Source organism: Podarcis melisellensis (assembly GCF_964234715.1).
Source record: "Podarcis melisellensis genome assembly, chromosome: 2".
NCBI classification, from domain to species: domain Eukaryota; kingdom Metazoa; phylum Chordata; class Lepidosauria; order Squamata; family Lacertidae; genus Podarcis; species Podarcis melisellensis.
The window spans coordinates 22,418,413-22,432,169 of record NC_138529.1 but is presented as its reverse complement, the minus strand read 5'-3'; the positions used below and the strand labels follow the sequence as shown (position 1 = coordinate 22,432,169).

Genomic DNA, 13,757 nt, shown 5'->3' with positions numbered 1-13,757 from the left:
TTCTGCTTTAATGTTTCCTGTCTCATCGGTTTCAACTACAACCTGGTTATTCCTGGAGGTCCCTTTCATAGCCACACAGTTTCGTAGAACCTAGGAGGCACAAATTCACTTTCATAGGTATTAGAAACTGAAGAGGGAGCTCCCAGATCTTGCACTGGTTCTAAAGATAGAAGCTGGTGGCAATATAAAGTAATTTTTCTATCCTTAAGGTGCTTGAATGTAAAGGAGATGCTCAATATCTCAGGGAGGATTCTAAAATTTGATTTTGTGCTCCTGTTCTTTGTTTAGTTTGGTTTTTGTTTCATGCCTTCAGAGTACAAATGGCTGCTATACTTTAGGGCACCCTGCCCCAACCTGGTTGCCCTCTAAATGTTCTGACCTACACATGTGGAAGTCCTTTGTGGGGCACCAGGTTGGGGAAGGTTGCTTTCTCTCTGTTTTCAGGATGATGATGATACCACTGATATTATTACTAAACATTTTATTAAGCTCTGTTAATAAAAAACAAAACAAAAAATCATTGGGTCCTTTGGTTGTTCACTGGACACTTCTGAACCAAAACTTCCTTGTTCTATTAATACAGAAAGAATTTTGTGTTTGAATTGTTTACTTGCATTCCTGAGTATTCTGAAGGCTTCTTCGCTCATAGAAGGCTGCCTTCCTCCATAGGAGAAAATGGTCACATCTTTCTTTGTATTTAAGTTTATCTTCTGTCCACCCTTGAAAATAATTTCCAGTTGTGCAGCCACAAAAGGTCACTGCCCTAGGACCTTATGGTAAAGGGTGCGTAAGAAATCTAACAAAGGAGCTTCATTTATTGCTCACCTGCACCGCTAGGTGGCATATGCATCGTGTCTTGCAAATTGAGCAGACACCTCCCACGGCAATATCTGCTTCAACTCATGCTTTTAGGAGGGCATACTGTCCATAAATTAAGGGGGGGAGAGAAACAGCTTATTTACTCCCCGATGCAGAAATCTTTTCTGAAACACAGATGGATTTTCCTTCTTCTTCCTAGCAATTCAACCTGATCCATCAGCAGGAGAGCAGTTATGCACCTGTTCCTAACAGAGGAGTTTATTTCACTGTAGATTAGGGGGAACACATACCGTACTTATGATAAGAAACCATTTCTGGAGCCAGCTGCTCCTCAAACAAATGCTTTAGATGTGCTCTGGTTATTTTATATCCAGAAACAAGCCTGCCATTTCTTTAGATCTCTGGTGCTCAACCCGCACAGTCCTTCTTTCCATTTTGTAATGGTGACAAAGTGATAATCTGCATTTGGCTTCTGTCCAAAGATTCAGAAATTCTGCAATTAACAGAGCAGTCCTAAGCATGCATATTAAGAAGTCCTATATAGCTTTGGTAAGTGGGCTTAAAGGTAAAGGTACCCCTGACTGTTAGGTCTAATCGCGAATGACTCTGGGGTTGCGGCGCTCATCTCGCTTTACTGCCCAAGGGAGCCAGCGTTTGTCCGCAGACAGTTTTTCCGGGTCATGTGACCATCATGACTAAGCCGCTTCTGGCGAAACCAGAGCAGCGCATGGAAACGGCATTTACCTTCCCGCCGGAGCGGTACCTATTGATCTACTTGCACTTCGACGTGCTTTCAAACTGCTAGGTTGGCAGGAGCAGGGACCAAGCAACGGAAGCTCACCCTGTCGTGGGGATTCAAACCGCCGACCTTCTGATCAGCAAGCCCTAGGCTCTGTGGTTTAGACCACAGCGCCACCCACGTCCCAGTGGGCTTAGGATTCCCCTATAAGACACTTTAAGTGTTACAGAAAAACAGGTCTGCTTTATTGATTTTAGGGGTCTTAATAAGGAGGTGCTGCAGAAGTGAATGGATACATTAATCTACCCTGCCCTCTTCCTCTCTTAAGTACCCAGGGTGGCATACAGATAAGCAAAGAATACAAAGGAAACATTTTAAAAACCGCACAAAATTAGACCTAATTCACACATTCCTATACTGTATATAAGTTGCTATCCTGTTAAAAACGGTGCAGCCTTGAAAGTGACTTCATGTGGGGGTTTTTTTGCTGTCTGTTTCAAAGTTTGAATTGTTTTGATTTCTGCTTATTCTAACTCCGCATTTATTCATGTTGAACACATAACTAGAGATGAACATTAAAGAAATCGCTGAGGTGTTGAAGCCGGTAGACAGACCACAGAATTCATTGAAACCATACTCCCTGCAACTATCCATTTGCCCTCCTTTTTATGAGAGCCATTCAAGTTACAAATATAAAGGCTTTCTCCTTTTCCAAGATCATGCTTCCTCCACGCAGATGGTATTGATCAGATAAGTAGTAAATATACAAACGAAAAAGAGGCATACTTGTTGCCACTGGGTTAAATCGCTTAGTGGCCTGGTTTGCATGTCATGCTAAGCCAAACTCTGGCTTAATGCGAGCTTGTGGACTCCCAGGAAAGAGATTGTGGCTGCTTTGTGTCACCTGGTCATTTTCCTGCCAAGCCAATGGTTTGGCTTAGCATGTTGTCAAACCATGGCTCTAACAACAAGGTACAGTATAACCAAGACTTGCTCTTGGTTTTACATCTCTTAGGTTGTCCAGGAGCTGAGGTTCAGGTGACATGCTAAGCCACGGCGTGACCTAGCTTGGTTTGGTGCCGCAGCAAAATGTCCAAGGAGGAGCAAAGAGGCCACAATCTGCTCCCAACGAGCCAGTATTTGGCTTAACATGATGCGTGAGCCAGGCCAATGGGATGGCTAGAGTGTGCCCAAAAGATAAAGGGTAAATTACATTTCTTACAGTTTCAGCATAATGGAATTTATCAAGTTTAATTGGCTTGTTTAAAAAAGGACAACAAAGTAAAGGCTGTTTCCAGAGATAAAAACATGACCAGGTTTGCAACAATTAAAGGACATTTTCAAATATCCTATTCCCAGGCACAGCTCTACTTTGTTGCTCCCATTCTGGAAACCTCTCTTCATCGGTTTTGTGCTTGATTTCCAGCTAATGACTAAACATCCTGGAAAGCGTCTTGGCTGTGGGCCTGAGGGGGAGAGAGACATCCGAGAGCATGCCTTCTTCAGGAGAATTGACTGGGAGAGACTGGAAAACCGAGAGATCCAGCCCCCCTTCAAACCTAAAGTGGTAAGTGACACAAACAAGCACTTCCTTTCCCCAATGAACTGTTTCTGGAGTTGTTGGGTTTTTTTAAAAAAAAACATTTAAAACTTGTTTTGTTTTCCACAATTTAAGTACACAAACTACAAAAAAACACCATTGAGCTTCCCGAAAAACACATTTTCAATCCCAATTATCGTAACAAGTTTTATACGTATGCTGAAATATGCTCAAGTTTGAAACAGCAAAGAGAACAATAGAATAACTCAAGTAGCCTTTGCAGCATTCAATAAAACAGAAGCCAGAAATGGCACTACATCATTCTAAGATTAAACATCAAGCACATTAGCCCTTACACTTTTGAGCATGGAGTGAGAATATACTCACATCATTCAATGGAGTAGGCAGGTACCCTGTAATCTGTTTTTATATCAGCCACCTGTTTTTAGCACTTAAAACTAAAGTAGCAGCTGAAGTTGATAGATACAATTGGATCCAGTCACTGTGAAGTGTGTGAAGCATGTCAGTTTCATTGGTAGTTCAGTGGAGTGACAGTCTTATACAGTCTGCGTTTTTCTCATTGTTCCTTTCCCTTGCACTTATACTTTTGCCCTTCAGGCTTATCGCTTCTTCACTTCTCTGAGTGAGAATCCCAATCTGGAATACCTGTGGTTTTTTTAATTCCATGTGTGCCTGGAAGTTTGATATTAATAATCATAATAAGCAGCAGCATATCACAGAGTAGGGTAGTGCTGGTTTTTCACCTCATGGGAATTCATCAGACTTTCATTAATATTTCTTGAATTTTGTATTTCATTTCCTTTTTCACAAAAAAAACCCCAAACCAACCACCACCCAAAACTTTGGCTCTCAATGCCAGTTGAAATAACAGTAATACTTTTTAATGTGTTTGGTAATGCTTGCTATGCATACTTAGATAATGGAAAGCTGTTTTTCAGCTTTGGTGTGGGCAGCTGAAGGCTTTGAAATGCTTCATAGTTTATGAACATTACATTTGATGGAACAATTAATTGCAGTCACATGCTGCTTAGTACAGAATAAACTGGGGACCTGGAAAGAGTTTTCTCTAAAACGTCTATTTTTGGTTTGTGGGCTGGAATGCCACCAAAAGACCCACCAAGCTAAAGGCCTTTGTGATTGTCACAGCGTTGCTTGGTTTAAAAACAAAAAAAACCCACAGCAAAAGGGTAAGAGTGTATCATTTGAAACACTTTCCCATTTATAGCAAACCAGACATTAAGGTGGTGCATGTTGGCAGAATAGTGACAGACTAATGACAAATCCCACTGTAGGGCAATTATGAGTCATAGCCATGGCCACATAATGTTGAGATTTTAAAGAATGTAATATAGAACTTGTGCCTCTCTAATAGCAGTGTGAGCATTTGAGCTTCAGGATGCTGCAGCAAAAACCGAGGTTAAATACATGGGAGGGGGCTGAGCAGCTAGCGGGACATTATTACTCGTGCTATTCTACAGTTTAGCTGCTGCAGATGAAATGGGAGTTCTTTGACTAATTATTGCTCCCAGTCCTGTTAGGCATACATCTACAGAAACAGGCTCCTGCACACATACTGCTAACTGAATTATGAGCCTTGTAGATATTATCTACACATTTCCTCCCCAAATCTTCCCACTCACTGGTTAGGCAGGATCACGTGAGCAAAAGGCCCTTACTGGAGGAGGAGTCATCTCATGCTCTCCAGTTCAGAAGGTCAAGCAAGAAAGAGAATAGCTCAGTTGGTTACAGCAGGGTTTTGATAAGACCAAGGTTGCAGGTTTGATCCCTGTGTGGGACAGCTGCATATTTCTGCATTGAAAGGGGGTTGGACTAGATTATTCTCAGAGTCACTTCCAATTCTATGATTCCATGTATATTTCTATGTATACTTCTAGCTCACAGGACTAGAGCCATAGTACACCAGTCAACAGTTGGTTATGAGGTGGTGTGGGGAGATGAATTTATTCCTCTACCTGAGTCCTTGATAAATGCTATTGTCAATTATCTGACCAAGGAGTTACATGTGCACAATTCCAGACTATGTTTCTCTGGCTCAAGAGTTATGATTGTGATAAAAAAAAATTAACACTTCACGACCATCAGATATCTATGTCTGTATGTGTGAGATTTTTTTCTGGCCATCTGTACCATATATTTGAGGCATGTTCCTCAGCCTTCTTAGTTAGTTCATTGCAGAAATGATCATACATGATATTCTGTTGTAGGACTATTTTATATGTAGCTCAGATAATCTGAAATAAGGAAGAATCTGGGTAGCTAATATATTAGTCCTTAATTAAATTGTAAAGGTAAAGGGAACCCCTGACCATTAGGTCCAGTCGTGACCGACTCTGGGGTTGCGGCGCTCATCTCGCTTTATTGGCCGAGGGAGCCGGCATACAGCTTCCGGATCATGTGGCCAGCATGACTAAGCTGCTTCTGGCGAACCAGAGCAGCTCACAGAAATGTCATTTACCTTCCCGCCGGAGCAGTACCTATTTATCTACTTGCACTTTGACATGCTTTTGAACTGCTAGGTTGGCAGGAGCTGGGACCGAGCAATGGGAGCTCACCCCGTCATGGGGATTCGAACCGCTGACCTTCTGATCGGCAAGTCCTAGGCTCTGTGGTTTAACCCACAGCGCCACCCGCGTTCCTAATTAAATTGTAGCATGTATTAAAACTTCTGCCTTTCACTCGAGAGCAGTCAGTTAGGAGCTCGTGTGAAGTACATATATTGGACATTTGTAGTAATTGCAATAGCATTTCATGATTTTTAAAAGGAAAATTCCAAATCAAATGTTTCCGAAGTACAATACATTTAATTCAATATTAAATAACGAGAATACCATAGTGGAGTTTGCCCATTCAGTTCTCTTCTAATGTTATGGACTACAGCTCCGATCATTCTTGACAAGTAGCCATGCTAGCTGGGCTGATAGGAGTTGTAGTCCAAACATCTGAAGAGACCCTGTTGGCTACTCCTGATCCAGCAACTCAATCTTTTTTTTTAGTGCAACTGTTGGAAGTGTTTTCCTATGGCTGTTGTCTGATGGAATATGCCAGCGACAAAATTGCCTGCCACGTCCCTTTCAAAAGCTGCTTGTGGCATTTGGAAACCCCCCCCCCCCAATTTCCCCTGGTTTTTCATCTTTATTTTACAGCTGTCTAGAGTCTGAGTACATACATCCTTCAAGAAAGAAAGAAAAGAATACTTAACATTAAAACTCGTGCAGCTCTCCTTTTCAGTTATAACAACAATAGACTGGGTTGTAAACTAGCTTTCAGGGGGAATCAGTACAAAAAAACAAAAAATTCATAAGCTGCCCTGACCACTCCTAGATTCTCATGAACAAATGCTCATGTAAGATCCGAATTATTACAGATTATTCAACTGGAATGAGCACTAATGAGCTCATGCAAAGTGCCACCACAACAACTGGAATCCTTGCTTTGTTTCATTTCATGTATTATATTTCTAGGCTACTTTTTGTTCACACCAATTACAAAGCACTATGGCACTCATAACCCACAAGGCAGTATTAACAACATTAACAAACTGTTAGTCAAAAACAGACTAAGTACCACTTAATTAATACTGTTGAATAGCTTTATTATTACTTACTTCACTTGAATGCACTAAGATAGTTGGAACTGTTTGTATGGAACAAAACAATATGCGTACTGCGCTTCATTCATCGCTTGTGTCGAAAAAAAATGGTACAAATTCGCGAGGTCCAGTGCAATTAGCACACTTTCAGAACACTGTAGTGCCTTTGTGGGGAACCTTTGGCCCTTCAGATATTGCCGAACTTCAACTCTCATCAGCCCCAGCCAGTGTGGCCCTAGGCATGGCGGGACTTGGAGTCTAGCAACATCTGGAGGGCCACAGCTTCTCCATACCTGGTGCAATGTTTTAAATTACTTCAGAACTTACAGCAAGATTCTCTTTTTCTGACTGATTTTTCTTCTTCTTCCCACCTTACAGTGCGGCAAGGGTGCCGAAAACTTCGACAAGTTCTTTACCAGAGGACAGCCAGTGTTAACACCGCCTGATCAGCTGGTCATTTCTAACATAGACCAAGCAGATTTCGAAGGGTTCTCCTATGTCAACCCACAGTTTGTACATCCCCTGTTGCAGAGCTCAGTATGAAAACGATAGACGCAAAGAAGCCACACAGTGGGAAATTGTCCTTAGCCCTGGAGTTTTTAGACCTTTGCCTTGTTGATTCCATTTGGGTCTGAAAATTGTAGGGGTAAGAAGCGGGGGAAGATGCCAAGGTTTACAGCAAAGATCGTGTGGTCTCAGGAGATCACCACATACTACCCATTGTATTCATCTAGGAATCACTGCTGCTTTTAGGTTACTCTTACGAAGCTAGCCTTTGTCATTTTTTTTTTTTATAACTTCTGTTGTTTCCCATTGTACCCTGCACCTCTGGGATTCTTTCCTTTCAGGGGGTTTATTAAGAGTATCATGTAGACTTGGGGGGGGGGATAATCATAATAAGCAAATCTGAATTATTGCATGTAGAACCCTGTGGGACCAGGTCTTTCTTTGGTCTGCTTGGTGTCACATGACAGGATGAATGGCTGGGTAATAGGCCCGGAAATGTAAAATAATTGAAACAGAGAGAAAACAAGAGCAGAGTGGGGGGAAATGCTTCAATGTTAAAAATTGAGCATGTATACCTATTACAGCAAACAAATGAACAAATCAGATCCATGAGATCTTTGTAAAATCAGTTGATCATAGTAGCGGCAAACATATGAGAATATGAAATGGAAAAGATAAGATACGTAAGATTACTATTAACTGAACCTATGATGAACTATCTCAAAGGTAAAACTGCATCATGCTGATAATGTGTATTAACTTTAATCTCCATGAGATTACACTGTGATCCAGGGTGCCATTTGTACTGCTTAATTTTCGCCACTACTCAACGTTTATCATTAAGCCAAGTTCTAATACTGTGTTCTAAAAATTGTTTCTTAGCTCGGCTCTGAGACAAACCTGCAGAGCCCAAAGTCCCCAGTTTATACTTATTTATTTAGCAAACTGCATGGTAGGAAGGTGTTTGTACAGTGAATTAACAGAAATGTAGAATTCAGAGTCAGTCCCTGCTTTTCCCAATAAAAGTAAGGTTTTTTAAAAATTAAAAGCTTAGGGTGGAATTCAACATTGTGTTTGGATTAAAGTTCCATCCGTAAAAGCATTTCAGCTTGCCAGACAGAATGATCACCCTCTCTTCTCCCCACGGGCTGTTCTGGGGGGATCTCTAGGCAGAAGGAGAAGGACTTCTGCAGATGGGGCTCATTAGATGAATCCCTTCCCTCAGTATTTTACATGGTTTAAGAGCCCTGGAGCCACAGAAAAACAAAACGAGAATTGAAAAGCAGCTGAAGATGTTGTCTTTGGCTGCAGTTGTCCTGGCTGAAGACGTTGAATACATTTTTGCATATGCATCATGCAATGAATTTTGCATGTTTAATAATAAGCATTAAGTGAATCTATATTACGGATGATTGTTATCAAGTATGAAGAAGATATATACTTTTTTTATAAGACACAGCTGTGCTATCTTTGTGAAGGTTATTGTTCTGAATGACTCTTTATTTAGATTTAGCTTAATGTTTTATTATTACTAGTTTTGGAGGTGTTTTTTTTTTTAAGTTCTGCATAACGTGGATAGTTTAGGGAAATCTATGCCTTGTTCTTACGTAGGCCTAATGCTAAATTATAACAGCCACCTGCAGCTTTTCTGCAAGGCTCTGACCGCCATCAAAAAACTTTTAACCACTGCCCTCTGAGCCCCCAGGCTACTGAAGAAAAATTCTGTTGGTGCATGTAGATAATTTCTCTACCCACCTCACCCAAGGTTTCCCTTTGCACCAAATCCCTAAAAGACATTTTTATCGCTGGCAGTTTTAAGAGCAGCTTTCATGTGTATGGGAAAAGAGGACTGGAACAGAAAAAATTGAAAAGAACTGACTGCATGCTCAGAACATGTTCATATCCTCTTTGAGACATGGTTGAAGTTGAGTGGCTATTACACATCAATTAGATTTTCAAAACAGGAAAATAATCATAGGCCTTTGCTATAATTGATAGATGCTTCCTCTAGAGTTCTAGTCCCCATGTTTTAATTTGCATAAGCTCTCCCCACCTTATTTTTTTATTATTATTAGAATATGTTGATTTTAAAAATCAGTTTGTATTTGGTTTTCACTTTCGGCATGCGGTATGGTACACTCCTCTCCATTTGTTAACATTCCCCCTTTTAATATTTGCAATCCTAGATGCTGAATATGCACTCCAGTGCCAGAATCTTGTCATGCCTTTTCCTTCATGGAGGGCAATGCTCCTGCTGTTTTGGCCGCACGAATGTGCTTCCTAGAAATGGGATGAGTTCCACAAGATTACTGTGAAGGAAAGAGAGGTCTCCACTTTTATGAAACTGTTACATAGTACACTATAGCTCCAAACAGTGCCAAAATATTTCATTTCTCCTCTTCTTGCTGAACGGCCCCACTATTCTCTGAAGGTACCTTAACACAGAGTGTTTTACCTTCATGTGTGCTCACTGGTGTAGAGGCACCTACGCCAACTCACGAAGCACACTAGTGGCCCCAGGGTCACGTGTGTGCATGTGGAACATCACATAAGCATGCCACTTGAAATCTGCAGCAAATTATCGATACTGTGAATAAGAGGCATATGAACTTTATACTATAAAAATAGTATAACAATGAAAAATGTGGTCAGTGTGGGTGGACTGCCTTTACGCATAAAAGTATCAAAGCTATCAGACATTGGTACCTTTACTTTACAGTAAAGGTGTTCTGAGCTGAATTCTGGCACCATATCTCCTTCACATTTGCCTCTTTTTCTAAACAGTTGTCACAGTTTGAGAGAAAATTAAGCATATTTTATCATAATTGGGCAGATAATTTTTAATTCCCAGACTTAACGCTTAGTGGTTTATCTATAATTGGCACAGCCTAGCTAGCAAAATTAAACTTTCATTTGATAAAGAAACAAACGCTAGCGTTCCACTTACTTGATATGTTTTTGCCACTGGGGCGAGGGGACACAATATATTCGGTGATGACACTTTGAGGACTATATTGAGGCTCAAAATCCGCCCATCAGCATGCTGAGAAGGGAACGTTATTTTAGGACATGTTCTTTTCCCATGAAATCCCCACTTTCTGCAGCCACGGACACAGACAGGGGATTGCAATATATATGTTGAGTGTGCATGGATTGCAATAACGTGGAGGTGGTAGAGCAACAAACAAGAAGACTTGTATCTGCCCTGAGGAGCTTACAGTCTAAAAAGCAAGATGCAAGACTGCTTTGCCCCCATTGGGAAAGGATGTCTAGCTCCACGGTAGAGCCCATGTTTTTCTTGTGCAAAGTTCAATTCCTGACATCTCCCGTTTAAAAAGATAAGGGAGGGGTGTTGTAAAAGGCCTCTTCCTGCCCTTAGACTATGAAGAACTGCTGCCATTCATAGGTGATAGCACTGGGGTAAATAGACCAATAGTCTAACCAGGTATATGACACTACCCTATGTTCCTTTGGCTCTGAGTGCTAGATAATGTGGAGTTGAACTGAGCAAAGGAATGCTTCTAAAATTATCACCCAACGAAAGCCAGTGAAATAATGGCAAATAGATGGTAACGACAGGAACTTGTATTTATAGCACATATATGGAAAAGTGTGATACTGAGCAGTAACTGGCCCTGACTAGGTTTTGTTTCCGGGCCCTGTGTCTCAGCTGTTCAGTGTGCATCCAGCTGCTTAAAACGCAGGTGGAGCATTGCACTACAAAGTACAATAATTTGCTTTTCCTTCCTTTCCCAGCAGACAAACATACCAGCACTTTCATAAACTGTTTCAATTGCTTTGGAATTTGCCTGTTCAATAGCAGACAGTAGTCTCTGTTCTTGCTCTTTTGAAATCCCAGCATTGGTCTAATGCGGTATATGCTCAATGCTTTTAAGCCATTAGTTACCTTTTACATAATTGGGAAAATCACCAGTTACAGAAACACAGAGACTCCCCCCACCCTTTTTTTGTGTATAGCAAAATGGCAGGCGTTAAGAGGGTGCCGCAAGGGTTTAACAGCGAAGTATTTGGCGACTGGTGTTTTTTTTAGCACAAAGCAAGCTAGTTTCCCCTAGAATCTCCGAGAGCAGGTATTCTTAACCAGGACCAACTGTAGACACTTGTGCATCTGATACAGTATATTAAAATGGCACAAGCCTCTACACACCAGCTCCTACAACAGTTCATCCATGATAGCTGGACTTCTATTTCTAATAGTGGAAATAAATGCATGCTCAAGACGCCACGGTCCTCTGAAAGTCAACATTTCATTTTACGCAGACTTAATGAACACCAGAGACATAGCTTATTTAATCATCTGTGGAATTAAAAGCAATTCTTATTGGCCCGGGGGGGGGGGGTTAAGGTTGCATATGAAAATTTTAGCAAGTCTAGTATCCACAGAGCAAAGTTCTTTCCCGACGTTTAGAATTATTTTTTGCAATAGGAGACAAATGGGGGACAAAAAGTATCTTCTAGGAATATGAAGCTGAAGGTTGCATTATTTTATTTTTATTTTTGTATATTCAGGACACAACCCCACCTTTTTTGCATCCTTCCCATGACATTAGCAGCATCCTGTAAGTTGAAAGCTGTGCTCACAGGACCAACTGAATTGGGCCCTCAGTGCATATTGGTTCATGGTTATCAAAATACAAGCGATTCCCTCGTGGCCAAATTCAACATAGTGTGGGAAATGTATTTATAGTGTTCAGTTTATAATGTTTATGCCCATTAAGGAATTTGGTAGGGTTTTTTTTAAAAAAATAATCATGTGATTTGTTATCTTTGTTGTCTAGGCCATTAGAATGTAATGGTTGTCGCTTTTATTTCATTTTTTAATCTGTTTGCATCTGTAAAAATGTGTCAAATATTAAGAATTTGGTTGTAGCAAGGTTTGGTTCAAAGGAAAAAAAATGTTTACTTGCAAGACAACAAAATGGTTAAACCTCACATCTTTGCCAACAAAATGTATCTGAAATATTTAAAGTAAATTGGGAATGATTTAGCACTGATAATTACATATCACTTCATATCATCAGCTGATAACTGTGCCAGTGAGAGCTGGCATCTATACAGCCTTATAGTGAATCTGTAAGCATGCAGCAAAGTCCTCCCTGTTTATAAGAAAATCTGGGGGGGGGGGGTATTGCTATAATGTTGTCATAGTTGTACCACAGGTCTGCGATCTAGGAAAGTGGGCTTCTTTCTCAGCTCTACCGATGACTCCCTTGGTGGCCTTTGGCATGGTACTAAACCTCTCTGCCTCAGTTTCCCCATCTGTAAAATGGGGACAATAATACTACTTACGTCCCTCGCAGGCTGCTGTGAGAGCTGTTTAGTTGTTGTTCCTGGTACACTTCTAATATGAAATATATATATTAAAAGTATTATACTTTTTAATAAGGAATCCATTTGTTCAATTTACATGGTTTGCTGAGAAAAACAATGCTATTTATACTTTTTATACAACTGTAATAGTACGGGGGGGGGGGATTACTGAACATATCCTAATCAATGTCTTACGGGGGTATGGAATACAACTTCGCTCTTGCCAGGCAAAGTCCTATATAGTACTATCAAGTGCTGCTTTTGCAAAAAACAAAAAAACCATGTAGACAGTTTTCCTATTGAAGAGATTCAAATCCTGTATAAATAAAGCATCACTGATTACTGTAGAATGAAATGTTAAGGAAATTTGACACCATATTTTCAGTGTACCCCAAAGCACCAGAAAATAAAAGAAGTTATCCTTATGAAGGCAAGCAATCCCATCAGCAAAAAATCTATTTCCGTTGTTAATTCGGTTTGACTGAGGCTTGCTGGTCTTGACTGCTACAACTATTTGTAGAAGAGAGATTTGATCTTTATTGGTGGGTGCCATGAAGAAATGGATGCCAGAAAGAAATAAAAAAGGTTTCAGATCATGTAGCAGGCCACAGTCTGATTCCATCGGATACATCTTTTGTACCACATCGGACATTCAAAGCTCACAAATTCCACTGGGAATTTCTCCTATGCAAACCCCATTGAAACCTATGTGTGGGATTTTCACACAAGCACATTGGGCAAGATTGGGCAAAGCACTTGAGTCTATCACCCCCACCCATTTTCCAGCAAAGGTTAAAAATTCACCTCTCCAATGTCCTTGAGTGCTCCCTAGATTTTCAGTGCAATGCACATCTTGCCCCTGAGCTTTCCCATTCATTGCCAGGCAGCCCCATAGCTCTCTGTCCTATTAAAGTGAATTGGGAGGCCCTTGAAGGAGAGGAGCCTATCTCTGTGCCAACCCATAATTAATTTCGTCAGAGTCATTGATTGTGTGTGCTTATCTGCGTGCTATGCAGGGTTTCAGGCCTAGGGTTTAAATGGTTCTTTTCTTTGGTATGATACTATAGCTGATCTCCAAGTAAGTAATACCCAAAGTGAACCCCTTTAAATCAGTGGGAAAGTCTATTTATTTCAGAGGGTCTGCTCTATTACTTAGCTGGAAGATCACTGCCTAAACTGTTTCACGGAAA

At 40.7% G+C, this 13,757-nt stretch overlaps 1 protein-coding gene across 3 annotated transcripts in view; it reads left to right on the top strand.

Annotated features, from left to right (window-relative positions):
• The window catches only part of PRKCA (protein kinase C alpha), a 198,038-nt gene extending 184,847 nt beyond the window's left edge, over positions 1-13,191 (top strand). For 2 of the 3 annotated variants that reach the window (XM_081899676.1, XM_081899677.1), the window contains 2 exons: positions 2,985-3,125; positions 7,108-13,191. In XM_081899676.1, coding sequence (XP_081755802.1) covers positions 2,985-3,125; positions 7,108-7,272 — 306 coding nt within the window. In that variant the 3' untranslated portion in view covers positions 7,273-13,191. The other variant, XM_081899678.1, reaches the window with a different exon arrangement.
• The last annotated feature ends 566 nt before the right edge of the window (positions 13,192-13,757 follow it).